We start from the raw sequence: 26,284 nt of genomic DNA, 5'->3' as shown, positions 1-26,284 counted from the left end.
TTGTGCTTTCCAGTTAATGTTTCATTTAAAGAGATAAATGTTTATGTGGAAAACAAAGAAAGCTTTTAGCCATTAGATAATGTGTGTGTTCATGCCTAGGACTAGAACTCTGATCTTGCCTCTTAGTTCAGTGTTCTTGATACTCCTACCCCAGCGACAATCACTGACCTTTATCTTCTCCTTCTTGCCCAGGAAGTTTTCCCATATTCATTTTCTTTGCCTTGCATGGCTTAGGAACTTACCTACGTGGGATTAGTCAAGCGGATAGATATGGCGTGGGCGGGGCAGGGTCACCAGTGTAAGGAGGCTGCAAACTTAGAAAGGTTGGTGTTCTGCTCGGACTGGGCTAATCAGAGCCCCAGTATGCACATACTTTTATAAAGGTCATACATGTTCATCAGAGAGGATTTGCAAACTACTGGTAACACTTTGACTTTAAGTATGTCTTTCTAGGTCTTCCTGTTTGCTTAAATATGTGTGTGTGAGTTTAATCAACTGAGTTAATTTTTTCCATCAAGTTGTGACAATATCTATTACCTGTGTTTGGGTTCTAGGTTGTTTGCAAGTACATTGTCAAAAACTTTTTTAGCCTGTAAGCTCCTCACGTTCAGAAAACCAACATGTCTCTGTTTTTGAGATCTGTTTTCAGTGATTCATTCACTCATCTGTTCAAACATGTATCAAGTCTTTCTCTGTCCCAAGAAGGTGCCATGCTAGAAGAGCAAGAATACAGAACTGAATGTGTCACGAGGCTTGCCCTCAGGCAGCTCCCAGTTTGGTTCATGTACACACATAAGTCACCCATGGTGCTGGGTACCAGACTAATGGATGTGCAGGGCACAAGCTGGTGCTGATGAAAGTAGTGATCAGTTGTGGTTCAAAGTTCAGCCAGAGTCATCTTTTTAAAACACAAATCCAATAATGACATAAGGATTTATAACAAAAGAAATCACACTGTGAACACTTTACCACCTGAATCATGCTTTTGTTCACTTGATGATGTAATATGAGCACTTTTCCGTGCCTTGTGTTTTTAATAATTTGTCATATCGTTATTTCTAATGGCTGCAGAATATATCTTGCTTTAATTGACTTAATCATTCAAGTTGTTTATGTAGGCTGTTTCTAATTTCTCGTTATTACAAATGATGCTACAATGAAGTCTATAAACTTAACTCTTGTCAGCATTTTGGATTACCTCAGGATCTGGGTCTGGATGTGTCCGTTTCACCTCATTCTTGCCAAATAGAGTAGTAAACTACTCTAATTTTATAGGTGAAAGTTGGTATTTTACTTTTATTTAATAGAAATCACTTCTTGGGGCACCTGGCTGGCTGAGTCAGTAGAGCATGAGACTCTTGATCTCGGGGTTGTGGGTTCCAGCCCCACATTGGGTATAGGGATTACTTTAAAAAAAAAAAAAAAGAAAAGAAAAAAAGTATTTCTTAGAAGTCTTCATGTCGACAGCTAATGCTATATAATGACGGGTTTGTGTTAGCCATAGCACAGATGTTCTATTTTCATTTTGTCAATTTTATCTCCTCCCACCCCTCTAGAGTGACCTCATTTTCGATAAGAATTCTGCCCACTGCCTGAAGTAGGTGGAAAAAACCTTTTGGCAGACACATTTGAAACTCAGATTAAGTGGGGATCTGAAGTCACACAGCAAAGTGGTGGGACTGAAAATAACATTTCTTCTTCTTTATTTACATAATACTTTATAGTTAGTTCCTAAGGTACACTCAAATCTGTTACTTAATTTGTTTTTGTTTTTGTTTTTTTTAGGGGGTGGGGGCAGAGGGAGAGAGAGATCTTAAGCAGGCTCCACGCTCAGCATGGAGCCTGACACAGGGCCAAACTCACAACCCTGAGATCATGAGCTAAGCCGAAATCAAGAGTTGGATGCTTAATCAACTGAGCCACCTAGGCACCGCTGTTATTTCAGTTGATTTGACCCTCACAGTAACCTATAAGTAGATAGGACAGATGTGCCCACTTTCAAAGATAAGAGAGCTGAGAAATTATATTGATTATACAGGGTCTCAGATTTCTTAGAGAATTAAGACCATGCTGCTAAGACAAGACTCTCAGATTTTCAGGGAAATCTGAATTAGAGCCCTTCCTCTTGCAGTTCATAAGTGAATATTATTTCCCATGTGATGGTACAAAAAATTTAACTCCCTCTGTGATTTGTAAAAAGAGGACCCAAAGGCACACAGTTGGTAAATGTAGTCTCATTTTAAACACTCAACCCAGAGGTGCCTGGGTGGCTCAGTCAGTTGAGTGTCCAACTCTCAATTTAGGCTCAGATCATGATCTCAGGGTTGTGAGATTTAGCCCCAAGTTGGGTTCTGCACTCAGCAGGGAGTCTGCTTCTCTCTCTCCCTCTCTCAAATAAATAAATAAATCTTAAAAAAAAAAAAAAAAAAAATAGACAGCCCAGATCTCTCTGCTTTTTTAACTGTGCTCCTGGAAGAATCTTCCCACCAAGAAATTTTATCTTCTAGACCCCTCCCAAGATGCAAGTCTTACCACTTGGAGATTCCAAATTCTGCCTCTTGGTGCTTGGTAGGACAGGTAAACAGTGTTCTTAGAACCAACAGACAACCAGCCTTTCAAATACCTTCTTTCCATGAACAGGAGTGTTTTACTTCAGATAAATGATGGCAGTCCCCATTCTTCCTCCATCCCATCTCCTTTCTAAATGTCCGTCTGCTTGGGAAAGTAGCTCCTAACCGACGTGGGAGGGCTGATTATTTTGCTCTTTTTTTAAATCCTAAGTAATACGGATTTTTTGCAGTGTTTCATGGTCCATATGACTTAAAAGTTTTTAAAAATGTTCTTTAGGGGCACCTGGATAGCTTAGTCGGTTAAGCAGCTGACTCTTGATTTCGGCTCAGGTCATGATCTTGGGGTCGTGGCCCCGGGTCAGGCTCTGCGCTCACCAGGGAGTCTCCCCCTTTCCTGCTGTCCCTCCCCACCCTGCGCACACACGTGCTCTCACTCCCTGTCTCTCAAATAACAAATCTTTTTTGAAAATGTTTTTTTAAAAATATTTTATTTATTTATTCATGAGAAACAGAGAGAGAGAGGCAGAGGGAGAAGCAGGCTCCCCGCCGAGCAGAAAGCCTGATGCGGGACTCTATCCCAGGACCCTGGGATCATGACCCGAGTCTAAGGCAGATGTTTAACTGACTGAGCCACCCAGGCGCTCCTAAAAGATGTTCTTTATAATACATTCAAACAATAACGGAAGTACATAAAGTAAAAAAGAAATAGTCTTTCCTTTTTTTTTTTTTTTAAAGATTTTATTTATTTATTTGAAGAGAGAGACACAGCGAGAGAGGGAACACAAGCAGGGGGAGTGGCAGAGGGAGAAGCAGGCTTCCCGCGGAGCAGGGAGCCCGACGCGGGGCTCGATCCCAGGACGCTGGGATCACGACCTGAGCCGAAGGCAGACGCTTAATGACTGAGCCACCCAGGCGCCCCTAGTCTTTCCTTCTTATCCAGCCTTCCAGAAGTAATCATCAGTAAGAGTATGATGTATATCTTTCTAAACTTTGTTTATTTTTTATTTTTATTTTTAAAATTTTTATTTATTTATTTTTTAAAGATTTTATTTATTTATTTGAGAGCGAGAATGAGAGAGAGAGAGAGAGCATGAGAGGGGGAGGGTCAGAGGGAGAAGCAGACTCCCTGCCGAGCAGGGAGCCCGATGCGGGACTCGATCCCGGGACTCCAGGATCATGACCTGAGCCGAAGGCAGTCGCTTAACCAACTGAGCCACCCAGGCGCCCCTAAAATTTTTATTTATTTTTGAGAGAGAGAGAGAGTGCACATGGGGGGAGGGCAGAGGGAGAAGCAGACTCCCCACTTAGTAGAGAGCCCAATGCAGGGCTCGATCCCAGGACTCTGGGATCATGACCTGAGCCGAAGGCAGGTGCTTAACTGATTGAGCCACCCAGGCGCCCCTGCAGTCTATATTTTCTTTTTCCTTTTCTTTTTTCTTTTTAAGAGGGGTAGGGGAGCAGAGGAAGAAGGTGAGAGAGAATCTTAAGCAGACTTAACCATGCCCATTGTGGAGCCCAAAACAGGACTTGATCTCATGACCCTGAGATCATGACCTGAGCCAAAATCAAGAGTCCGACACTTAACTGACTGAGCCACCCAGCACCCCTGCACTGTATATTTTCCGAATCTTATTTTTTTTCAATTAATTTTAGCTCTGATCTTCCCCAATCAGTGCATTTAGATTTATCTTTATTAAAAATAGTTGCATTAGTGTTGTATCAAATTGCAGGGTTTACTTTATTTTTCTTTATTTTTTTAAGATTTTATTTATTTATTTGAGAGAGTGAGTGTGTGTGTATGCAGATGAGCAGGGGAGGGGCAGAGGGAGAGGGAGTGGAAGAAGCAGACTCCTCGCTGAGTGCAGAGCCTGACTCAGGACTCCATTGGAGGACCCTGAGATCATGACCTGAGTTGAAGTTAGACTCTTAACTGACTGAGCCACCCAGGCACCCCAGATGTATGCATTTTAAAAAACAATATGTTTCAAGTGAAGGACACATTCTAGTGGGTGCATCTCGTTTTAGGCCTGCAGTGAAATGACTTTGGGCAAGTTATTTATCTTCTCTGAGCCTCAGTTTCCTTATGTATAAAATGAGGATCGAAATACTTTATATAGTTGTGAGGACTAAAATCATACATTTATTTGAATGTTAAGGGCCTCTGCCTGTATTGGCTAATGGTGTTCTATCAACTGGGAAGCCTTACATATGAGTTCACCATAAGAATAATCTGAAAAAAAGATGCGTGCTTACCTTTGTCTCTTCCCCACTCGCCTTAGTGATGTCTCTGAGTCTCTGCTCGATAAGTGCCTCTATACCAACCACTCTCCGAATCCTGACATCTTGATACGGACTTCCGGGGAAGTGAGGCTCAGCGACTTCTTGCTCTGGCAGGTAAGTAGTTTGCAACCACTGTTGTGTTTGTGTCAGCCTGAAGACTATGATTGCACCCACAGGATGGATTTAGTAGGGCTCATCCCCACTCGTAGCCATGCTGGTACCAGAGAACGGGGGTGGCAGGGGGAATCTGGAGAAATGTATCCAGCCTGTGCCTGGTAACATTTACTCTCCTTCTTCTTCTGTCCCTGGCTTTGCCAGCCTGTGTGGTTCTTGTTCTCTGAAGTGCCTAGAGGAAAATCAAGGCTATCCAGCTGTGGTGAAAACTTCACTTGTGCCCCTGTTCAAAGCACTGGACTTCTGCCTTGTGTTCTTGAGCATAAGCAGCTGCCCTGGTAATCTGCCAGGTACTCCAGCCCCTCTGGGCTAGAACCTTGCCTTGCAGTTATAGGTCTGTGTCCTTCAGATGAAGCAGCTGTGTCTATGCAAGCACAGTCCACAAGGGATAGAAACTATATGCAGACTCTTTCTTAGGGGCCTGCTGAGGCCTCTAAGCTCAGTCACCCCTGTGTAAATGGTCCCCCAAAAGCTCAGAGCCAAATCAGTTTGCCTTTGCTTGAAAATCTCCATCATCTGTCAACTTGGCCCCTAAGTAGCACATGACTGTTCAGGGAGAGGTTGGAGGGACTCAGCTTTGAAGCAAGTTCCAGAAATTTTAATAGACCATAGTCTTAAAAGATTTAGCTACTGAAGATACTTTTGGTTTTTGGCTATATTGAAAGAAATAATGTGCAGCTTATGGTTCGGTGGTCTGCTGTGCTGGTCAGATCATGTCTGGAAAGTTTACTTCTGGGCACTGAGTTTTAAAAGACTGCATTGGTAAACTAGAGGACTTACCAGAAGCAGCCAACCTGGATAGCAAGGAATCTGGAACTCACGGCCTGTAAGGAATGAGTGAAGGATAGTGGTCTGGAAAAGGGAGGCATGGTGACAGTTTATTCCCTTAGAAAAAAATACTGAATTCCTCCTTCGTGTGCTGGGAATATGGCAATCACCAAGTCAGAAATAATCCCTGCTGCCTTAAAATGTATGGTTTTTTGGCAAAGGTAAACTGAGCAAGACATGACAACCTTGGGGACAAATAACAGTTCTAATCTTGACTTCAAATATTTGAAAGAATGTCACTTTGAGGAAGAAACAGACCTGTTCCAGAGAAAAGACTTGAGACTTTGGTAGAAGTACCAGGGAAGGTGACATTGGTTTAGCAGAACAAGCTGTCTGACAACTAAAGTCAGCCCTCTTGAGGCACTGAACTCCTCACTACTAAAGGTATCAAGCGGTGGCTGTCAAGAATGTTCCAAAAGGAATTCTTAACATCAGTGATTATTATTAGGGTTCACCCAGCTCTGTAGTCTGACTGCTTTGTGTACATTATCTTGTTTAATTTTCATTGTACCTTAAAAATCAGGTATTCTTATTCCCCAGTTTTACAGTTGAGGAGACTGAGGCCCAGAGAGGTTAAGTAACTTGCTTCATGTCACATGGATGGTAAATAGTGGACCCAGGATCCGAAGCCAGGTAGTCTGGCCCCAGAGCCCATGCTCTTCACCACGTGTCCTACTCTGCTACTTAAAAATAACAGCCCCAGCTACCATTTGTTCACTGCTGACTTTTATCAGACAACATGTCTCCCAGATGACCTCTAAGGGCCAAGACCCGATAACATAATCCAGATGTTATTTCATAGTCCTAAAATTGGCTCTTAGAAAAATCCTGGTGGGAATGTTGACCTAGTCTTGCTATAGTTCTGCCTTGCTGCACTCAGGTGCCTCAGATGACCCCTCCCCATGAGCGAGGGACTTCAGGACTGGCAGCGATGGTAGCTCCAGCTTGAGGTGCCCGGGCTCTCTTCATCTCTGGGCCCCTGGGTTATGCTCATCCTGCTTCTTCTTTGGAAGCCTGACCGGGAATATGTTCCAGCAGCATGCTGCTAAACTATCCTGTCTTCCTTCCCCCGCTTTCCCAGACTTCCCACTCCTGCTTGGTGTTCCAGCCCGTTCTGTGGCCAGAATACACATTTTGGAACCTCTGTGAGGCCATCCTGCAGTACCAGATGAACCATAGCACGCTCCAGGTAAGAAAGAGTTCAGGGCTGGTCTGACTGGATGTGATGGAAGAAAAGGTTAGCATCGATTGACCACCTGCTACTTACACGAGGCACTTGCTAATAAGCATGTAATGATGATAGTAGCTACTACTTGTTTACTATGTGTCAGGGACTGTGAACATCTTATAGGTACTATATCATTTAATGCTCCCAAGATCCCAATGACCTGGGTATTATCAGCCCCACTTGTGCAAGTGAATACATCGAAATTCTTTTTTTTTTTTTTTTTTAAGATTTTATTTATTTGAGAGAGAGAGAATGAGAGACAGAGAGCATGAGAGGGAGGAGGGTCAGAGGGAGAAGCAGACTCCCTGCCGAGCAGGGAGCCCGATGCGGGACTCGATCCCGGGACTCTAGGATCATGACCTGAGCCGAAGGCAGTCGCTTAACCAACTGAGCCACCCAGGCGCCCCATCGAAATTCTTTTGTTAAGGACACATAACCAATAAGAGACAGAACGAGGATTCAAGTTACATGTCTTTAATCTCTTTGCCTCAGAAACACAGGAAAGACCTCTCAGAGAGATTGGCCATTCCCTGACGGTATTAAACTAATAAAAGATTGTAGAAATGGAAGTATACAAAAGTCAAGCCTCTTCCAGAAGGGATTAAGAACAAAGTAGCGCTGTCTTTCTATTATATAAAATATGTTCTGCGAACATTTGAAGTTCTTTCAGTTTTGATCACCACATCTTGAAACAGGTTTTAATAGGAGGCAGAGTCACCTGCATCTGATTAGAATTCTTAATAATAATGGTAGTTTGTGTGGTGGTTAGTACGTTAGATGTTTTCAAGTAAGTTTTCTTAACCCTTCCAGCAATCGCACAGGTTTGGTGTCTTCATTTTCCAAATCTGGAAACAGGGACAGGGTCACTGTCTCTAGGCCACAGACTTTTAAACCCAAAGCTGCTGCTGTTTTTTGAGTCTAGAAAGAAAATGGCCAGGAGGAAATAATGATTTAAGTCAGGGCTTCTTAATCTCTTTGGAGAATCTGATGAAAACCGTAGACCATCTTCCTAGAAAAATTGCACAGATCATTCTAACATATGGCATTTTGCATAGAATTGTACTCATCACTGAAACACTTAGACTACTACCGGGGGTTTACATAACCCCTGGAATCTGTCCATGAATCCCACATCCAGAACTCCTGGTATAAGTCAATCAAATCATGAAGCTTTGGTCATGTGCTTGGTCATTAGAATATGAAGAATTAAAAGAGGAAGTTCTGTACAAGTGAAAGGAAAAACAGCAGAGTCTCAATTATCCACCATCAGTGAGGAATGAATATCAGATTTTTCCACATGATCAAAGCTCCTTTAAGAACCAAAATTTTTTTCTATCCTTTTTTTTTTTTTTTTAAAGATTTTATTTATTTATTTGACAGAGAGAGACACAGCGAGAGAGGGAACACAAGCAGGGGGAGTGGGAGAGGGAGAAGCAGGCTCCCCGCGGAGCAGGGAGCCCGATGTGGGACTCGATCCCAGGACCCTGGGATCATGACCTGAGCCGAAGGCAGTCGCTTAACCGACTGAGCCACCCAGACGCCCTCTATCCTTTTTTGATGGAAAACCGAAATGTGTCTTGTACATAATCATTGCCACCAGGCACTCGCTAATAATGATGATGGCCACTGCCATCTTAAAGCCCTTCATTGGACAGGGATGCCCTTGAAGGGTGGGACTGTTTGCCCTAAGCTAGATGGTCCCCAAATACTTGGCTTTGGGATTTCGTGTGTATTTTTTTTTTTTTTTAAGATTTTATTTATTTATTTGAGAGAGAGAGAATGAGAGAGAGCACATGAGAGGGGAGAGGGCCAGAGGGAGAAGCAGACTCCCTGCCGAGCAGGGAGCCCGATGCGGGACTCGATCCAGGGACTCCAGGATCATGACCTGAGCCGAAGGCAGTCGCTCAACCAACTGAGCCACCCAGGCGCCCTCATGTGTATTTTTGTACATCCTCCGTCTCATTTTCTACCACCGTCAATGGCTACTTTTGACAGCATCCCTCTCCTCCTCTTCCTATTTACTGTTTTAAATCGGCTATAGGCCAGGAAACCAGTCAGTTGAGCTTGTTAGAAATAGGTCTATAAAGTGAGGTAAACTGGCTCTGAAGCCCAGAGGATGTTGGTGCATGAGCTTTTGTGTATGGATATACTCTTATCTCTGACTTGGCTGCTCAGAAGCCTTTTATAGTAATTTCAGAGGACTTAACTTTCATTCATTGCATGAACATTTATTGAGTACCAAGTATGAGTCAGAGACTACACTAAGCATAAGATTCCTACCTTCGTGGAGCTTGTAGTCTTACTTGAGATAGATAATAAACAAGTAAACAAATATATAAGGTAATTTCAGACTGTAATAAGGCAGTGAAGAAAATAGAGTGATATACTAGAAAGTAATGAAGAAAGTAAGAGGTACTGCATAGAGCAGTCAAGGAAGGACTTTCCGAGGAGGTGGTTTTTAAGCCATGATATAAAAGATGAGAAGCAGCCAGATGTGTGAAAATCTGGGGGTAAAGAATCACTCTCTGCAACAGGAGCAGCAATGTAAGGACACCGAGATCATCAAGTCTGGGTCTTGGAAGAACAAATGAAGAGGCCATCATGCAGGGGGGAGAAGGGTGTGAGATGAGGCTGGGTGGGAGTCAGGCCTCTGGTTATATAGGACCTTATGGGCCATGGTGACACGGCTGAAGAATTTTGATCAGAGGAATGACAGGATCTGATTTACATTTTGCAACAATCACCCAGGATTTTCAGGGAAGCGGGAGTCAGGGACCAAACTCCTACAGTAGTCCAGGTGAAAGGATGTGCCTCAGGGTCAGGTGGTGGCTGTAGGGAGGGGGAGGTTTGAGTGGACCGAGATGGGGAAAAACAAATGTTAAAAACAGAAACAAATGAAAGTAACTCTAAATTAATAATATAACCCCTAGAGAAAAGAATTCAGATTATCTCAACATAGTTCTCTGACTATACATCTTTAGTGAGATATATTCTAAGGGTAATACAAACTGAAAGGAAACTTAACCATTATTTAAGAGGTTTTTGTTAGTGGTAATGTTGATGATGTAATTTTGAACCTCATGGATCTCAGAGGATAAAACAAATTGAGTACAAATATTAATGGTACTAGTAATCCAGACGTGTAAGTTTTGGCCTGGGTGGTTGGGAGGATGGTTCTGCTGTTTCCTGGGGTGAGATGGGACATGTTTGAGGACAAGTATTAAGAGTCCCAATTTGTACTTGGGAATCCTAATTGCAAACATTTATCGAGTTCTTACCACATGTCAGGCATTCTTTACATGGATTCTGTCTAGTGCTAGAAGGTCGATACCATGGTTATTTCCACCATTTTTAAAGTAAGGAAACCAAAGTTAAAACAGATGTCCTGAACCCTTTTTTCAGGGGGCCTCTTGGGGATCCTGGCCAGGCTTTACCTACCCAGGAGTCCTCAAAGCTCTGTTTCTAGAAATCTCAGCACCTCAGCAGAAGCACTAAGAGTAGATTCCAGATTAACAACATCCTCGCCAGTCTGGCCTCAGACCAGAGAGCTGGTCTTTCCAGTGTCTCCCTTTTATGTACCCTGTCTCATGACCAAACTAGACTTCATGGTTCCTTATTCAGTTTCCTACCCTTCAGTTTCCAACCTCCATGTCTGTGTTCCCATCCCATTTCCCAAATTCCCATTGTTCAAATCTGAGCTGCTCTATCTCTAAGCCCAGCACAGTGTGTCTCTGTTCCTACAGGAAGCCAGGGGGGTAGCTTCTAGACCTAGAGTAACTCACTGGGATGAGCATCCCTGGTGCAAGCTAAGGGAAGCAGGGACTCAGCTACAGGTTGGGGCTAGACCTTGGTATCTGAAGGGACCTTGGCAGTGTTCAGGTGATCACCCATCAGCTGTAGAAAATAGGGGCTGCTGGTAAAGCATGCAGTAAGACAGAACATCAGCAGGGGAGGGGTGTGTGGCAATGCAGAGCCACTGAGCCTCAGTTACAAGCTGCAGGAATGGAAGGTCCATGAGGGGTCACTGACGGAGATGACTAGTAAGTGTTTGGTCTATCTCTTCGGTAAGAATGGTATCACAGAGGATGCGTGTTCCCACTAAACTTCCTTTGATGCATTTATCAGAGATGAAACGTGAGGCTGGGTCAGTCGACTGTTTTATTTCTTTTTGTTTGTTTGTTTGTTTTTATTTATTTGAGAGAGAGAGAGAATGAGAGACAGCATGAGAGGGAGGAGGGTCAGAGGGAGAAGCAGACTCCCTGCCGAGCAGAGAGCCCGATGCGGGACTCGATCCCGGGACTCCAGGATCATGACCTGAGCCGAAGGCAGTCGCTTAACCAACTGAGCCACCCAGGCGCCCGACGGTTTTATTTCTATTTTATTTCTTCAGGTAGTCGCTGTCTTCTCCTTAGGAAAAGTTAAAAGCTTGAACTATTGTCTCCTACATTCCTGACTGAACCATGGCGTTGCCTGCTAATCCTGCTCATTCTGGGACTGACTGGCAATGACTTAACCCTGCAGAGTATCATTCTCCTCACCTGTAAAATGAGGAGTGGTGTCAATAAGAATGCCTGCCTGGGGTGCCTAGGTGGCTCCGTGGGCTCAGGGTCCGACTCTTGATTTCGGCCCTGGTCTTAATCTCAGGGTTGTGAGTTCAAGCCCCACATTGGGCTCTGCACTGGGCATGGCGCCTACTTAAAAAAAAAAAAAAAAAAAAAGTCCTGCCTCACAGGTTTGTGATAGGGTGCAGTAAGCTAATACAGCAAAAGTGCTGAGAGCAGTGCTGGAACAGAATTCATCTTCAGAGAATCATGGCCAGTATCCTTTCCCGTGTGTGTCTCTGAGCTCTTCATCAGAGTTCTCCTGTCTCCAGAAAAGCCATAGGCTCAGAGCACCCTTCTCATCCCGTGCCAGTACAGTTCCCTAGGCAGGAGACCCTGGGGGTGCTTCAGTATGTGGTGTTTCTGGCAGGGGTAGCTGTCTCAGGCAGCCATCAGAAATGCACCCCCCATGCTACTCACCTGGGCACGTTGACTGCGGCAAATGGGGACTTATGGGTGGACTTGTCATTGGCTAATAAATGTTTTGTAATCAAATGCCTGCAGCCTCTCTCCAGGCCCAGACAGTGTAGCGGAGGACTTGAGAATTTATATACTGGAGGGGCTGTTACATCTTGCTCCCTAATTCTGCTGAGGAGAGAACAAGAGCAGAGAGGCTTAATGCTCAGGAGAGGTTTAGATGAATAGGGCAGAGCCCCATTTCTCAAAGCAAGCTCCATGGAGCCCTTGCACCAAGATGGCATGAGGTCTGTATAAAAAGTCTCTAAGGAAATTACTAATACCCACACCTGATTGGTCATTAAAAGGGAAAGTAGACAGTATGGTCAGGGAGAGAGAAATTGATTGTTAAGACTTCTTGAGCCTGGATTTTCTGAGGCTGAATACCTGAGAAGACTTAAAACACATCTGAAATGTGGAGGTAGATCCAGACCATGCGGAGGCTGGATAGACAGGCATTTATATGCACTGATTCCCCACGCCACCCCTACAAAGCACAGCTTATCCAGAGACACATTTCCCATAGGTCTCTCAAGAAGCTACCTTAGTGGAGAAACCAGTGGAACTTCAGCCTGCTGTGACCTAGGCCCTCCCCACCTCAGCCTCAGTGTCCTTATCTGTACAATGGGGAGGCTGGGTAGATGGTCTTTAGGAGCTCCCCTGGCTCTGTCATCCTAACAGTAAATCTGATTCCTGGCAATAAGGGGCCAGGCCCTCCCTTGACTGCAGCCTCCCTGCCCAGCACTCAGTCTGGGGATGCCATCAGAAGAAGCCTGAGCCTCACAGAGTGACTTTAAGCAGCTCCATGTTTCCTCCCTCTGTGGCTGAGTACTCCCCTCGTTTCTGTCCTGCCAGTACTTACGTACTTGGCTTTGTCCACAAGCAGTGGTAAGAGAAGAGCAGCTGACCGTGAATAGCCAACTACTAAGTTGGCCATTCATTTTCTCATTTTTCCTCAAGCCACCCATTGTGCAGAGGACTCACTCTGGCCTGGTCAAGCTCTTCAATTCCGTGTGTCTTTGCCATTATTCCCACTGCCTGATATTCTCCTCCCCCCATACACCCCACCTTTATCCAAATCCTCCCCGTTGGTTAAAACCCAGCTCAAATTCTGCCTGTCCATGAGGTGTCACTGTTTCTTGATCATCATCAGTGACAATGTCTCTCTTCTCTGAGCTCTGTGTCCTAATCGGCCCATAAGCACGTGGATTGCTGAGACCATATCCTCCATATCCTGTACATCATACCCTAGTAAGGTTCTGTACACAAAACCCAGGGTTCCTCCTTCTGCCCAAGGCCAGGAAGAAGCCTTTCCAGCAAGATGGAAGGCCTTCACAGTGACTTCTCAAACCCTTCTAGTCTTCATAGCTCCATGTGTGAGCTCATCACCCTAGCAGAAGAGTGCCCTTGAATGCCTGGGTTCATACAGGAGCCTAGGGAGGGATTTTCCAGAATTTCCATTTGTTATCTTTATTCATGCAGTAAACCTTGATTGCTGAGAGACCCTAGCAAATCATTTCCCTACTCTGAATTTCCATGTCTGTCTCCAAAAGATAAAAAGTAGCTGCACTGAGAGGGTCAAGTGCTTGTGCATGTGTAAGATACTCTTTAAGGGAGGAAGGCGGAGCAATCCAGGTTTACAGGCTGAGTAGGACACAGGTACACAAATACTGTACTACAAGGTAGAATGTGGTAAGGGTCATCAGGGTATAGAAGGCCAACCTAGCAGCAAAGTGTAGTTTCTTACACGTGGAATAGGTTTGGCAGGAGGAGCTCTGGAGCCAAGGCTCCATATCCAGTCAGGATGGCCTTGGTCCGGCTCCGGGGGGATTTTCCCCTCACCAGGAGCTTCCTCCCTGCCTTCCTAGGGCCACCTGGTCAGTCAGTTGAGTATTTCACATGTACAGGGCGCCCAAAGTGCCAGAGAGGAAACGCCACACGGTCTCTGCCTTCTGGGAGTTTATGGTTTGTCTGGAGATACACAAGCAAATGAGAAGTGCTGCCAGGGACCACGATCCCTTCCCTGGTGTCAGAGCTGGTTCCAGGAGCCCCGAGCACTCAGGCAAGCCCTCACATGCTTTATTTTCTAACAGAAGAAGTGGCCTATGGATAACACCTATTCTACTCGGTAGAATGCAGTAAGTGGCTTAAGAGAGCAGAACCTGTTTCTCACCACGTTCCTAGGAGGATCATTTGCTGGAAGAGTCAGGCCGGTCTCCCTACAGGAGGCAAGTCTGGAGCCAAACTCGGAAAAATAGTTGAGGGGGTTGGGAGGATGGCACCCTTAGAATGACCCGGGAAGCCAAAGGAGGTGACCCATTGGCCGTGCCCCAGGCAGGAATAGGACCTTCCTTGCAGCAGAGAATAGACAATAACTTGTGAAATTGCTGTTTCTGTGTGAGAGCCTGCTAATATTCGAGAGAGGGTTTTGCATATATTATCTCTAATCCTTAAAACCACTCTTCAAGGTAGACACAACCCCCACTTTACAGATGAAGAAATGAGGTTAGGAGAGGATTTGCCCAAAGCCACAAAGCTAGTTGGTGGGGGAACCAGAAGTCAGACCCGCGTTCGCCTGGTTCCCTTCCAAGTGTGAGCCTGAGAAGAATTTCAAGAAAGACAGAGGCTCCCACCCAAAACAAACCAAGATGGACCCAGAACTGCCGCTGCCGGGCCTCTGCCTCATGGGCGCCCCCCCTGCACAGCCACTCCCAAGCTCTTCCTGATCTGGTACAAACTCCCCATTGTTCCACTTAACTTGGCCCGCCTGGTGCCCCACCCCCTACCTCCTCCATCCCAGTTCCACTCACACCTAAAAATGATCTCCCCACCCCGACCCCCACTTTTGTCTAGCAGAAGGCCCGAGACATGTATGCAGAGGAGCGGAAGAGGCAGCAGCTGGAGAGGGACCAGGCTGCAGTGACAGAGCAGCTGCTGCAAGAGGGGCTCCAGGCCAGTGGGGATGCCCAGCTCCGACGGACGCACTTGCACAAACTCTCAGCCAGACGGGAAGAGCGGGTCCAAGGCTTCCTGCAGGCCTTGGAACTCAAGCGGGCTGACTGGCTGGCACGTCTGGGCACTGCATCAGCCTGAGTGAGGCTGGCCTCCTGCCACTTTGCCCTGCCCTCTGCCTCCAGGGCCCCACTCCCCTCTCTTTTCTTGGTGAAAGGCGCCTCCCTCCTAATGATGAATTGTGTTTCCTTTGCTTGGCAGGGGACCCCCAGAGGCCAGGTCTGCTGGCCGTAGATACACCTTTTGGACTGCCTGGGACAGTGGCCCCTGGGGAGGGTTGAGGTGCGAGTCTCCCATAAGTACACTAAAGCCAGCTCTGGTCACCCGTAGGTTTGGAGAGCAGGGAGCCCCAGGTCTTTGCTGCCTGTTCCTTCCACCTCTGCCACCTCTACGTGTGCTCCTAGATGCACTTTATTTTTTTACCAGCACATCCTTCAACACACAGAATTTCAGGGCAGAGGTCTCCCCAAAACCCTAGCCCTTTACCCTTCCATCTTAACCTTCTACCCGACTTTGACAAAAGATTTGGCTCCACCTTGGATCTGCTGGTAAATAGCTAATAGGCAGCCAGCGTTATTTGGGCAAGGAAGAGGAGGGAGAGACAGAAAGAAAATTTGCCCATCTGCTGCTCCTCCCCCTGGGCTCTCCACCTGGGATTTGCTATTGAATCTCTACCCCCTCCCACCACACAGTACTGATTGCTCACTGAAAGGCTCAGCGCCCCCAATGGCGCGCGGAAGCCAGGCGGGTGATTACAATCCAATTACCTATTGTCGACTCAGCCCACACAAGCTTTTCTCCTCCTCTTGCAGGGCATGGGGCCAGGCTCCACGCCCCTGTGAGACCAGCCCCCTCCATGACTACAGGGTAACAGAAGGGCCTGTAGGCCCTGGTGAATCTAATCCACCACAGGCCTCCTTCCCTGGAACGCGTCACAGGACCCAGAGCACAGAAACAAGCACTTCTCCCAACTGACTGACTGCCGTCCTCACCATCTCAGACTCTGCTTCCTACCGCCTCAGTCTTTGAGGCTTCTCTGTTCTTGACCTGGCCCCCTAAGTAGCCCCTGAGACTGATTTATTCTCAGCGCAGCGGAGTCTCCGCTTCTTAGGGCCAACTCTGCCCAGCAGGGAGAAGAGGACCAAGTCAAGGGCCATGTCCTTTCCCTTACCTCTCCCTGCCAGGCCTTGCTGCAGAGCTGCTGAGAGGATTAGTGCCTTTGAAGGGCTGTCTGCCCGAGCAGCTCTGCTTCAGGTGCCCGGAGCAGCAAGCCCCAGCCTTTAACACCAGCCAAACACCACTCTGTTGAGTCTTCCCATTTTACTTTCTGCGAACTGTTTCCCCAGCACCTCCCTCTAGGGGAAAGGTGGGGTCTTGCAAGCAGTGCTCCCAGCAGTCTTTAAACCCCTAACTTCCCTGTATTCCAGTCTCCTCTTCCCCTTCCTGTGCCAGGATACCTGGCACAAGAGACCCATTGGCCATCATCCCTGCTCCCAGAATCAGGCAGAAATGCCAGACACTGCGATTGAGAAGCCAATCAGTGCACCCTTTGGCAAGCCCCCCCCCCACACCTGGCATTCCCCACAACCAATCCCTGGCACAGGGTTCCCAGAGAGCAGGTGCTGTACATTTTCCAGCTTTACAATGGGGCTGTTGACAGCCTTAATTAGGGAGGCATGAATTATGCGGCTATAATGCAGAGCCCTACAATTAAAGCGGGAATGAGGGGCTGGAGGCAACAAACGGAATCTGCCCAGTGAGCCTGGCTATTGAGTCCTGTCTCCGTTCTGTTTCTGACTTTCCCTAATATGACTGAGGTACAGCAGAGATGATTAATGGAGCTGGTGTCTCTCTTTGGCTTTAGGTCCTGTATCCTGGAGAAGGTACACAGAGTGGGATGGGTAAGGGCTGAGGGACCACTACTGCCAAGGTGCAGGAGCTGCAAATAGTTGATAGGGACTCATTGTGATTGCCTTCTACCGGTAGGATTTGTACAAACCGGCTCAACCCTTGCCTCAGGAAAGTAGGTGGGACCTATTTAAATGTCCTCTTACCTGTGAGCCAGTCCCCCACTTGAGGATATTGTGTTCTTGTGTTCTCCTGGGTTTCAAGTAGAATTTTAAAAATTCTTAGACGTAAAACTTGTCTACAAACAGTACAACAGAAGAACACCTGGTTTTGCGGCTGCAATTGTCTGCCTTTCCTCAGGTGCGCTTGGCTACCTCCAGGATCCCCAGCTTTGGGAAAGTGCGGGGTGGGGGAAGCCAGTGGAAAAGCCCTTTTGCCATCGCAACACCTGTTCCTCTACTTGTTTCCTGATCCCCGGTCGCTTTCCTCCACCCTTGTCCTCCCGCAAGTGAGAGGAAGCCAGCCTGCCAGTGTGGAAGGAGGGATTTCGCCAGCTGCGTTTGCAGCGCCCGGGCTTGGTGGCCGCGTCGGGTGGGGGCAGCTGAGCTTGATGTCTCCAGAGCGGGTGGAGCGTAGGGGGAGGGGAGTGCTAGTAGGCCTAGGCGGCTGCTCTCCATCATTCTGTGGCGGAGTTCCGAGGTTCGGGAATACAGGGACCTAAGGGAGCCCCTCGACAGGCTTTGAGGTGGGGGGGCTTCGTTGGCATTTGGGGAGGCGGCCGAGAAGCGGGTGCTGAAAGGACAGCTCCTACCTGCCCCACTGCACCCGAAAGGGACCTCTGCGTGTAAAGTCTTCCCCCCCCCCCCTCGAACCCTCACCCCACCTCGAGCGGAACGCCTTCCAAGTGAGGAGCACGAGAGGATTCCTCGGAGTGGCAGCTTGGAAGGATGCACGTCCGGCTGCGCCAAGCTGGCTTCCCCGCTCTTTCCCCACTTCAGCGTCCGCCTGGGCCCTGGGAATTGCAGCCTGTGCCTCCACGCCGCGCGCTTCCTCCCGCCTCTGGCGGAGAAGGGCGGTGCGGCCAGGCCTCGAAAACCCTTCTTCTGGGGCCCCCAGCGGGAACAGGAAGGAAAGCGGCCGAGATGCGCCCTAAGTGTCGCATGGCTTGGAGAAGTGGGTAAGCTGGGTTGCATAAGGTGGAAGGAACTTGGTAGTTTGCAAAAGCCAGCTCTTGGCGGGAGCCGAAACGCAGAGCCCGCCGACTCGCGCGCACACACACACACACATACACACACACACACCCTCGTTTATTGCCATCGACGCGCGCCTTCCCCCACTGCGCCCCCACCCCCTAGGCGCGCCGCCGTCTCGCGCGCCCTTCCCCCGTACCCCCCTCCTCACTCCCTCCAGAGGAGGTGAGTTTAAACCCCGCCCACGTGACCCCAGCTGAGCCAATGAGCGGCGGCGGGAGGTGAAATCCGGTTCTAACCGGTCCGGGGCTCCCAGCGCTATAAAAACTTTATAAACCCCCCGGAGCCCGAGCAGTGTGAAGAAGAAGAGGCGAGAACGACCCCCGGACCGGCCAAAGCCCGCGCGCCGCTGCATCTCTGCGTCCAGCGCTTACGTCCCGCCGCCGTCGCCACCATGCCCAAGAGAAAGGTACGTGGCGCGAGGGGCCCAGGCGCTGGGCCGCCACTACCGCCGCCACTACCGCTGCTGCCGCCGCCGCTTCCCCGGCTTCGCGACGCGAGCATCGGCGCCGGGCTGGAGCAGGCTCAGACGCCCTGCACAGGGGCTCGAGGCGGTGTCAGACCGCCCCGGGCTAACCCTGCGCGTCTCGGCTGCCCGCGGGCGCCAGAGGCCATATTGGAGGAGCGGCGGCCGCGGCGGGAGGAGCCATGTTGGCGGCTGTTTATCCCGCTCCCCTCGGGCTCGACGCGCCCGCCCCGCGCCCCCTCCCCCATCGCCGTGCCCCCTCCCCTCCCCGCGGGCGGGCAATTCAAACCCGAAAGGGCGGGAAGGCGGTGCTCGGGCTTGGCGGGCGGGGGAGCGCGCTGCCGCCAAAAAACCGCCGCCGTGAGGGGGCGGGGCCCGTGTCCCTTGGGGCGGGGCTTCGCTGTGTGGCCCCACCTCCGCCCACGGCCCCGGCGCACGGGACTCGCGCCGGTACGCGCCGCTGCCGCCCACGAGTTCCCCCGGCTGCGCGCGCCTCCAGTCTCCCGCCCTCGACGGCTGCCATGGTAACGGCGCCCGGGCCCCGCCTCCGGAGCGGTTTGTTTGCACCATCTGCAGCTGTTGCTTCTGCCTGGCGCGGCGGCGAGGGCTGCGCTCCTCCGCGCTCCTCCGCGCTCCTCGCTCGGGTTTAGCGCGCGCTGCCCCGGGCGGCTTGGCGGAGGCTCCCGGCCGGCTGGGGCTCAGACGCCCGCCTTTACTGCGCGCTTTGGGCCATTTCGGGCGTGATGCTTGCATAGAGGAGCAGTCAGATCTTTGAGCGCTTCGGGCATTTTCATAGGAGCTGGGGATGCTAAAACCGGAAGATTTGTATGGAAAAGTTGTGTGCAAGACTTCCCCTTTGGTTTTTTCCTTAGGACTGTTAACGCTTAGTGAGTCCCTAAGAATTGCCTTAGAAGCTACAACTTTCTTAGGCTTTGTTTGTCTTTTATAGGCTGAAGGGGATGCTAAAGGAGATAAAGCCAAGGTGAAGGATGAGGTGAGTCTTAAAAAGCTTTGGGACTCCTTTGCTGGCAATTAACCACACCTCTAGTCCCGAATTTCCCTAAGCTTTCTGCACTTCCAGTAGTCTAGACCAAACTCATGAGAAAATTTCTTACCTTTTGATTTTTTTAACTGTCCTATTTTTAATCTTTTTTTTTTCTTTTAATAGCCACAGAGAAGATCTGCAAGGTTATCTGCTGTAAGTGTCTGCTATTAAATTATGTTTATCCCTGAAACTAAAAAGCATTAAAAATTTCCTTTGTTTCCCGTGGGTTATGGTCAGTGGCTGCTTTTGAATGATCTACTCTCTTGTGGGCTCTCCTGTTTGATATTTACTAGTTCTGAAATTCTGGTGGCTGTAGTCAAAGTGGGACACCTTGGTGTGTTACTTAAATGGGTTCCTGAAGATAGGAAACTCCAGCGGAAAGCCAACCCCAGAAGCTTTACGAAAAAGAAGAAACTTTTTTTGTGCCAGTGGTACTGTGGTTTGGCAGTGGGTTGTTTTCGTACTAATGTTCTCTTCCTCTCTCCCTGACATAAAAGAAACCTGTTCCTCCAAAGCCAGAGCCCAAGCCTAAAAAGGCCCCTGCAAAGGTGAGTGGAACTGAGAGACCAGGGTGCTTCTAGGAGTTGCATAAAGCTGTGTGGTTTCCCACATTGCTGACAGTTCTGCTCTATAATGGGTTCATCCATTGACACAGACTTGATATGAGAAAGTTACTTGGACTGGGTCTTAAGCTTATGTTGGAATTGGTCATTTTCACAGTATGAGGCCTGTCCTTCAGTGTCTTAATTCAGCACAATGACGACCCCGTTTACAGATCAGAATCCCTATTATTTTGATAGCTTGCCTTATTTATCCCTGACATTTGTAGTACTGGTTTTCTAACCAAGAACTCTATCATCAGGATAACAATAATTGGACAACAAGGTCCTAGGTAGGGGGGGAAGGGTAGTCATCAGTTTACAGAAGATTGTACATTTAAAACCTAAGTATTCAAGGCGCTGTTTTCTTCTATTATTTACAGTCGAATAGAAACTTGTATGTTAAAGACCACAGCAAATGATAATTTGGCCTTGTTTTGATCCGTTTTTATCGATGCGGGAGGGTTTATAGTTTATGTATGTGTTATCTTTGATAAACAATCCTGTGTCGTACAGAATTTTGCAGACCATACCCTGCTAATGCAAAATTAGAAGAAACTACTCTATTTTTTCTCGCTTCCCCTTTTTAGAAGGGAGAGAAGGTACCCAAAGGGAAAAAGGGGAAAGCTGATGCTGGCAAGGATGGGAATAACCCTGCAGAAAACGGAGATGCCAAAACAGACCAGGTACAACTGCTCTTTCACTTTCTGTGAAGTTGGCTCTGAGTCCGTTACCGATCCCAAAAGCTTTTATTACCTTTCTCCTGCGTCTGTATCGCCCAAGTCTGCTTTTCAGTCCAGAGTTTGCTTATGGTTTTCCCGTTAGCTTAAATTCTGGGTTCTTAAAGTCTCTGCCATCCAGTAACGGGCACTGTAGTGTGAGCTCCGTGTCCCAAGCTCATGCTACACCATAGAGTTTTCAAGCTGGGGATAAACTCCCCTTCTAATGCTAATGTGCCCCCTTCCCCGATGGTACAGTGAGGTCCAGAGGGAAAGTTACCAAGTTATTCTCGAAACAAGGACTGCGTCTTGAAGGATCTAAAATCTGAACTTGGGTGTGGGAGCAAAGTAGTGCTGGGGATGGGATGGGAATGAAAACAGTGTCAAATCTGTAGGTGGTAACGTATTAATCTTTCTCTTCTAGGCACAGAAAGCTGAAGGTGCTGGAGATGCCAAGTGAAGTGTGTGCGTTTTTGATAACTGTGTACTTCTGGTGACTGTACAGTTTGAAATACTATTTTTTATCAAGTTTTATAAAAATGCAGAATTTTGTTTTACTTTTTTTTAAGCTATGTTGTTAGCACACAGAACACTTCATTGTTTTGGGGGAAGGGCATATGTCACTAATAGAGTATCTCCGAAGCTAGATTGAAAAAAGGGGAAAAACACCTGTCCCTTCTAGTTTTGAGAAACTTCCTCTTGGCTCCCAGGAGGAGGGATTCCTTGATGTTGACACACATGAGCCGCCTTGGCACAAACGCCTCGGTGGTGTGGAAAAAGTAAAACTCATTTTTTTTATGTCTTCTCCCTCTCTGCCTTCAACATAGACTTGACTCCCTTAAACCCAGAGACCTGTTGGAACCTGACACCCAGGACATGGTTCCCCGTATGTCAGGCAATCTGGACTTTACAGTGTCACCACTGAGATGGCGTCCCTTAAAAAAATTCCTTTTTTAGCTCGTGGATCTTCAGATTGATAATTCTGCCATTTTCATTTCATTTCCTGAAAGTCAGGGTCGGCTTGTGAAAAGTTGTTAAACAACATGCTAAATGTGAACTGTCAACCCTCACTCTAAACTTTCCCTGTTCAGAGCATCACATGAAGACTTCATTGGGTTTTATAGTGGCTTTCTGATTTTGGTAGTCCATTGAAGAAGGGAGTTTGAAAGTTGTTGTATACTGTTAACGATCGTCTGCCCATGTCCTGCCTGAAATACCATGATTGTTTATGAAAAGTATCTTTAATAAAGCTGGATACAGTTTGGCTTGGAATGCTGCCTCTAATCTTTTCCCAGGAGTGGGGGAGCCTGGTTTCTCCAGGTCTCTTGGGACAGGATGCATTCTGGTGTGAGGTGTAGAGGTTTCAGGTACAGCCGTTCTGGTCTCGAGTCCGTCTGCAGAACACAGTGCTAGGTGCAGTTAGGAAAGATCCCTGGAGTGGACTGGTGAGAGGCCAGGAGCAGAGGAGTGATTTCTGTACTTGGTTATGTAGCATTACCTGAAGTGTATTTTTAAAGGCAGAGTTTGGGTAGGTCTGAGGTGTTGGCCTGGTAGTGGACAGCAGAAGAGCCTTTCCACTTCATTCACACTTAAAATCTCTATAAAACTAGAAAGTTAGTAGGTCCAACTATAGTCTTTGTGTCAGGAAAAAATGCTTCTGTGTCTGTATACAATTGGCCATAAGATGTGTTAGACTGATGGGCACTCTCTTAAGCAGGCCTGCAAGTCTTCTGTGAATTGATTAAATTCTTGTCCTTGCTGGGAACTGTTCTAGCTCCAAAACCAGAGCTGTTAATGGAGACTTTCCGATTGCTTCAGTTTAGAGACCCTGCAGTGAAGCACCTTTCCTCCAGAGGAAGGAGCAAGAAGTTAGCTCTTAGGAAAGAGAACTTGTAATAAATTGATGCTTGCAATTTGAATATGCTTTCACAGGTCACCTCTATCGTTTGGGAGAAATAAAGGGGCAACACAAGTGTTAACACCCTTTTTATGTGTGAGGAAATGAGCTCAGATGAAGAAACTTGTTCGGGGTTCTGTATTCATACAGTGAGTAACAGAGTCAGGGTTCAAACTCCCAGCTTTATTCAAAAATAACTTCTGACTTCTGTTTGGGGGCACCTTTTGGATAATTTATCCACTTAGGCAATTTGTAGCCACTTGCTTTCTCTATTGCTGAAATCGTTCTAGGTGGTACACTCTTAATTTTTAGTCAGAGGGCAGCGTCCTCTGCAGAGTGGGATGGTATAGCTGTGAGGGAGACGGCAGCTTGGTATTTGAGCAGAAGTTGCAGAATTTGAGAAAGCCACAGCTGGGGTTACTTTAATCAGTGTTTGTAGGACTTCAGATTCAGTTAAATGTGTTGAGCTGTGGACCATGCTAGGAGCTCGGCCAAAGGCTCTTAATTTTTGTGTCAAAAATTAGGTGTTTTGCCCCCATTTTACAGTTAAAACATGAAGTGACTGGCTCAAGTTAAACCCAGTAGTAACCCTCTCTTCTGTTACTTAGGAATTAGGATGAGTAGGGTGAGCTTGAACTTTGTTTTTCCTTCATGGGAAATATTTGCTGATGGGACTAGCCGTGGACCATGAGAGTACCTGGGCTTACAGACCAAGAAACCAATCCTGAAAACAGGGTAAGACTATTTAAGCCAGGGGGCGCCTGGGTGGCTCAGGTCGTGGTCCTGGAGTCTCGGGATCGAGTCCCGCATCAGACTCCCTGCTTGGTGGGGAGTCTGCTTCTCCCTCTGATCCTCCCCCTTCATGTTCTCTCTCCTCTGTCTCATTCTCTCTCTCAAATAAATAAATAAAATCTTTAAAAAAAAAAAAAAAAAAAAAAGACTAAGCCAGCCATAATCATGCTCCGTGCCAGCCCTGACCCGAACGAAGTCTGATGATAAAATGGATTTCCTTCCCCTGGCCCTGTCTCCAAGCCCATTTTATCCCATCTCTGGGGAGCAGTCACCATAACCTGTATTAGAATGGATGTTCTGGGCTCTAAGTAAAATAAAATAAAGTGGCTTAAACAGGAGGAAGATCGATCTCGCTAAGAGAAGTCCTGAGGTAAGGTGGTTCTAAGTACCCAGCTGTTTCTTCCCAACTTTTCTGCCCTGTTGTCCTCAGCATGTTGTCCAACCACCCCACCTCCCAAATCAGCTGCTCCAGGCCTCAACTTGACACTCTGGTGTCCAGAGGCAGAAGACCTGTTTCTCCTGAAGAGAATTTCCCAGAAGCCTCTCAGCAACCCAAGTTTCTTTGGGCAGAACTGGACTGCCTGCCTGCTCCTAAACCAATCATGGTGAGAGGGATGAAACCACAGATTCTGTTTAGGATTCACCAGAGTTGCTGGAATTAAATGGGGGCCAGGTGGGGGAGGGGGGTGGGAGATGACAGAAGAGGACAGGTGCCATGAATGGCCAGCCGCCACCCGGCTCAGGGCACATGGTGTCTCCAGGCCTCCCCGGGCCTGGCTTCACTGCAGCATCTGCTGAGCACGAGCCCAAAGTTGAACTAGAATTTGCATTGAAAACTCAACCATTTTAGGGGCGCCCGGGTGGCTTAGTCATTAAGCGTCTGCCTTCAGCTCAGGTCATGATCCTGGGGTCCTGGGATCGAGCCCCGCATCGGGCTCCCTGCTCTGCAGGAGGCCTGCTTCTCCCTCTCCCATTCCCCCTGCTTGTGTCCCTTCTCTTGTGCTCTCTCTCTCTCTCATAAATAAAATATTTTTTTTTTAAATTCATTTTAAAGCACGCAATTCAGTAGTTTTTAGAATATTCACAAGGTTGTGGAACAATATACAATTGCAGAATGTTCCATTACAAAAAAGAAAGCCCATACTTAGCAATCACTCCCCGTTCCCTCTTCTGGCCTAGGCAACTGCGAATCTACTTTCTGTCTCTCTAGATGGGCCTATTCTGGACATTTCTTCTAAATGGAATCCCAGGACATGTAGTCTTGTGACTGGCTTCGTAGCATGAGGTTCTTGAGTTCCATCCGTGTTCTAGCATGTACTTGACTCCTCTGGTCAAATAGTCCTTTTACAGATAACCTCTTACACTTTTTGAAAGTTCACATTATGCCACTTTGCTTTTACAAAAGACCTAAAAAAAAAAAAAAAAAAAAAAACCGAAAAGAGCAGCATTGCGATTCCGTAGCCTTTCTCAAGGCAGCACTCAGCCTGAGCCCCGAGAGTGGCCCTGCCAGGCTCCCTCCCCACGAACAACACTCCAAACCAAACCACCATAACACCTTTGAACTGTGTGAGCATCTGTGCTTTATCTCGATTTATCTTGTGCATCCGTTAGCAAGCGTGTCCGAAGGTCTCCGACAAGCCTAAGAGATGTTTTTGGGGGGTCCGGGAAAGCTCACAAACGTCTCCATCTAAATGCATGGGGATTGCTTCCGTCTGTGCCCCCTGGCTTCGGAAGGAGTTCATGGGAAAGCTCTACTTCTGGATAGTGGGGAAAACCTGTGCCAGAGTTTGTTTATTCATTGATCAGCTGACAGGCATTTGGGTTCTTTCCACTTGAAGGCTTTACGAATCCTTCTCTACTGTGTACGCGTTCTTGCGTGGACAGATGTTTTCAGCTCTTTCCCGCCCGTACCTTGGGGTAGGATTGCCGGGTCTTGAATTGCTGTCCCTCCTCAAGCTGCCCGGGTTTTTCACAGCAGCGGCACCATGTCCCACGAGCTGGGCACGAGGGTTCCAATTTCTCCACATCCTCGTCAGCACACATTTTCCCATTTCTTTTTTTATTACAGGCATCTGGATGGGGTAGGAAGTGATCTTTCAGTGTGGTATGGATTTGTATTTTCCTCGTCCTAGGATGTTGAGCATCTTTCCATGTGTGTTGAACTTTTTTTTTTTTTAACACGTTCAAATCCTCTGCCCATTTTTTTGGTTAAGTATACTCTACGGCCAACGTGGGGCTTGAACTCACGACCCCCAGATCAAGAGGCACACACACTACTGACTGAGCCAGCCAGGCGCCCCTTTTGCTCATGCTTTAATTGGGTTATTTATCTTTTTATTGGTGAGGTGCAGGAGTTCTTTATATATTTTGCATATTAGATTCTGACCAGATTTATGATTTGCAAATGTTTTCTCCCATTCTATGGGTTTTCTTCACTAACTTGATAGGGTTATTTGTCACATAACAGTTTTTAGTTTTGGTGAAGTCCAATTTACTTAATTTTTTATTGCTTATGCTTT

At 47.5% G+C, this 26,284-nt stretch overlaps 3 protein-coding genes across 10 annotated transcripts in view; all 3 read left to right on the top strand.

Annotated features, from left to right (window-relative positions):
* The window catches only part of DHDDS (dehydrodolichyl diphosphate synthase subunit), a 30,963-nt gene extending 13,624 nt beyond the window's left edge, over nt 1-17,339 (top strand). For 6 of the 8 annotated variants that reach the window (XM_064589720.1, XM_045870322.3, XM_054506564.2 and 3 more), the window contains 3 exons: nt 4,850-4,964; nt 6,934-7,041; nt 14,991-17,339. In XM_064589720.1, coding sequence (XP_064445790.1) covers nt 4,850-4,964; nt 6,934-7,041; nt 14,991-15,230 — 463 coding nt within the window. In that variant the 3' untranslated portion in view covers nt 15,231-17,339. The other 2 variants (XM_045870324.3, XM_064589721.1) reach the window with 2 other exon arrangements.
* Nucleotides 17,340-17,714: 375 nt separating this feature from the next.
* Nucleotides 17,715-22,340, top strand: HMGN2 (high mobility group nucleosomal binding domain 2). Its single transcript, XM_045870330.3, has 6 exons — nt 17,715-18,656; nt 19,663-19,707; nt 19,882-19,911; nt 20,256-20,306; nt 20,948-21,043; nt 21,501-22,340. Exons 1-6 carry the CDS (start codon nt 18,642-18,644, stop codon nt 21,534-21,536), a joined length of 273 nt encoding a protein of 90 aa, XP_045726286.1. The 5' UTR covers nt 17,715-18,641; the 3' UTR covers nt 21,537-22,340.
* A 1,901-nt stretch (nt 22,341-24,241) lies between these two features.
* RPS6KA1 (ribosomal protein S6 kinase A1) overlaps nt 24,242-26,284 on the top strand; it is an 81,883-nt gene continuing 79,840 nt past the window's right edge. The window contains exon 1 of the mRNA XM_064589716.1: nt 24,242-24,370. The gene's annotated coding sequence lies outside the window, so the exon portion shown is untranslated. The remainder of the gene's footprint in view (nt 24,371-26,284) is intronic.

Source organism: Mirounga angustirostris, unplaced genomic scaffold (assembly GCF_029215605.1).
Source record: "Mirounga angustirostris isolate CCGP_5_RB_7025 unplaced genomic scaffold, mMirAng1.0.hap1 SCAF_4, whole genome shotgun sequence".
NCBI classification, from domain to species: Eukaryota; Metazoa; Chordata; class Mammalia; order Carnivora; family Phocidae; genus Mirounga; species Mirounga angustirostris.
Note: the sequence above shows the minus strand (reverse complement) of the source record. Positions and strands in the feature narration are given on the sequence as shown.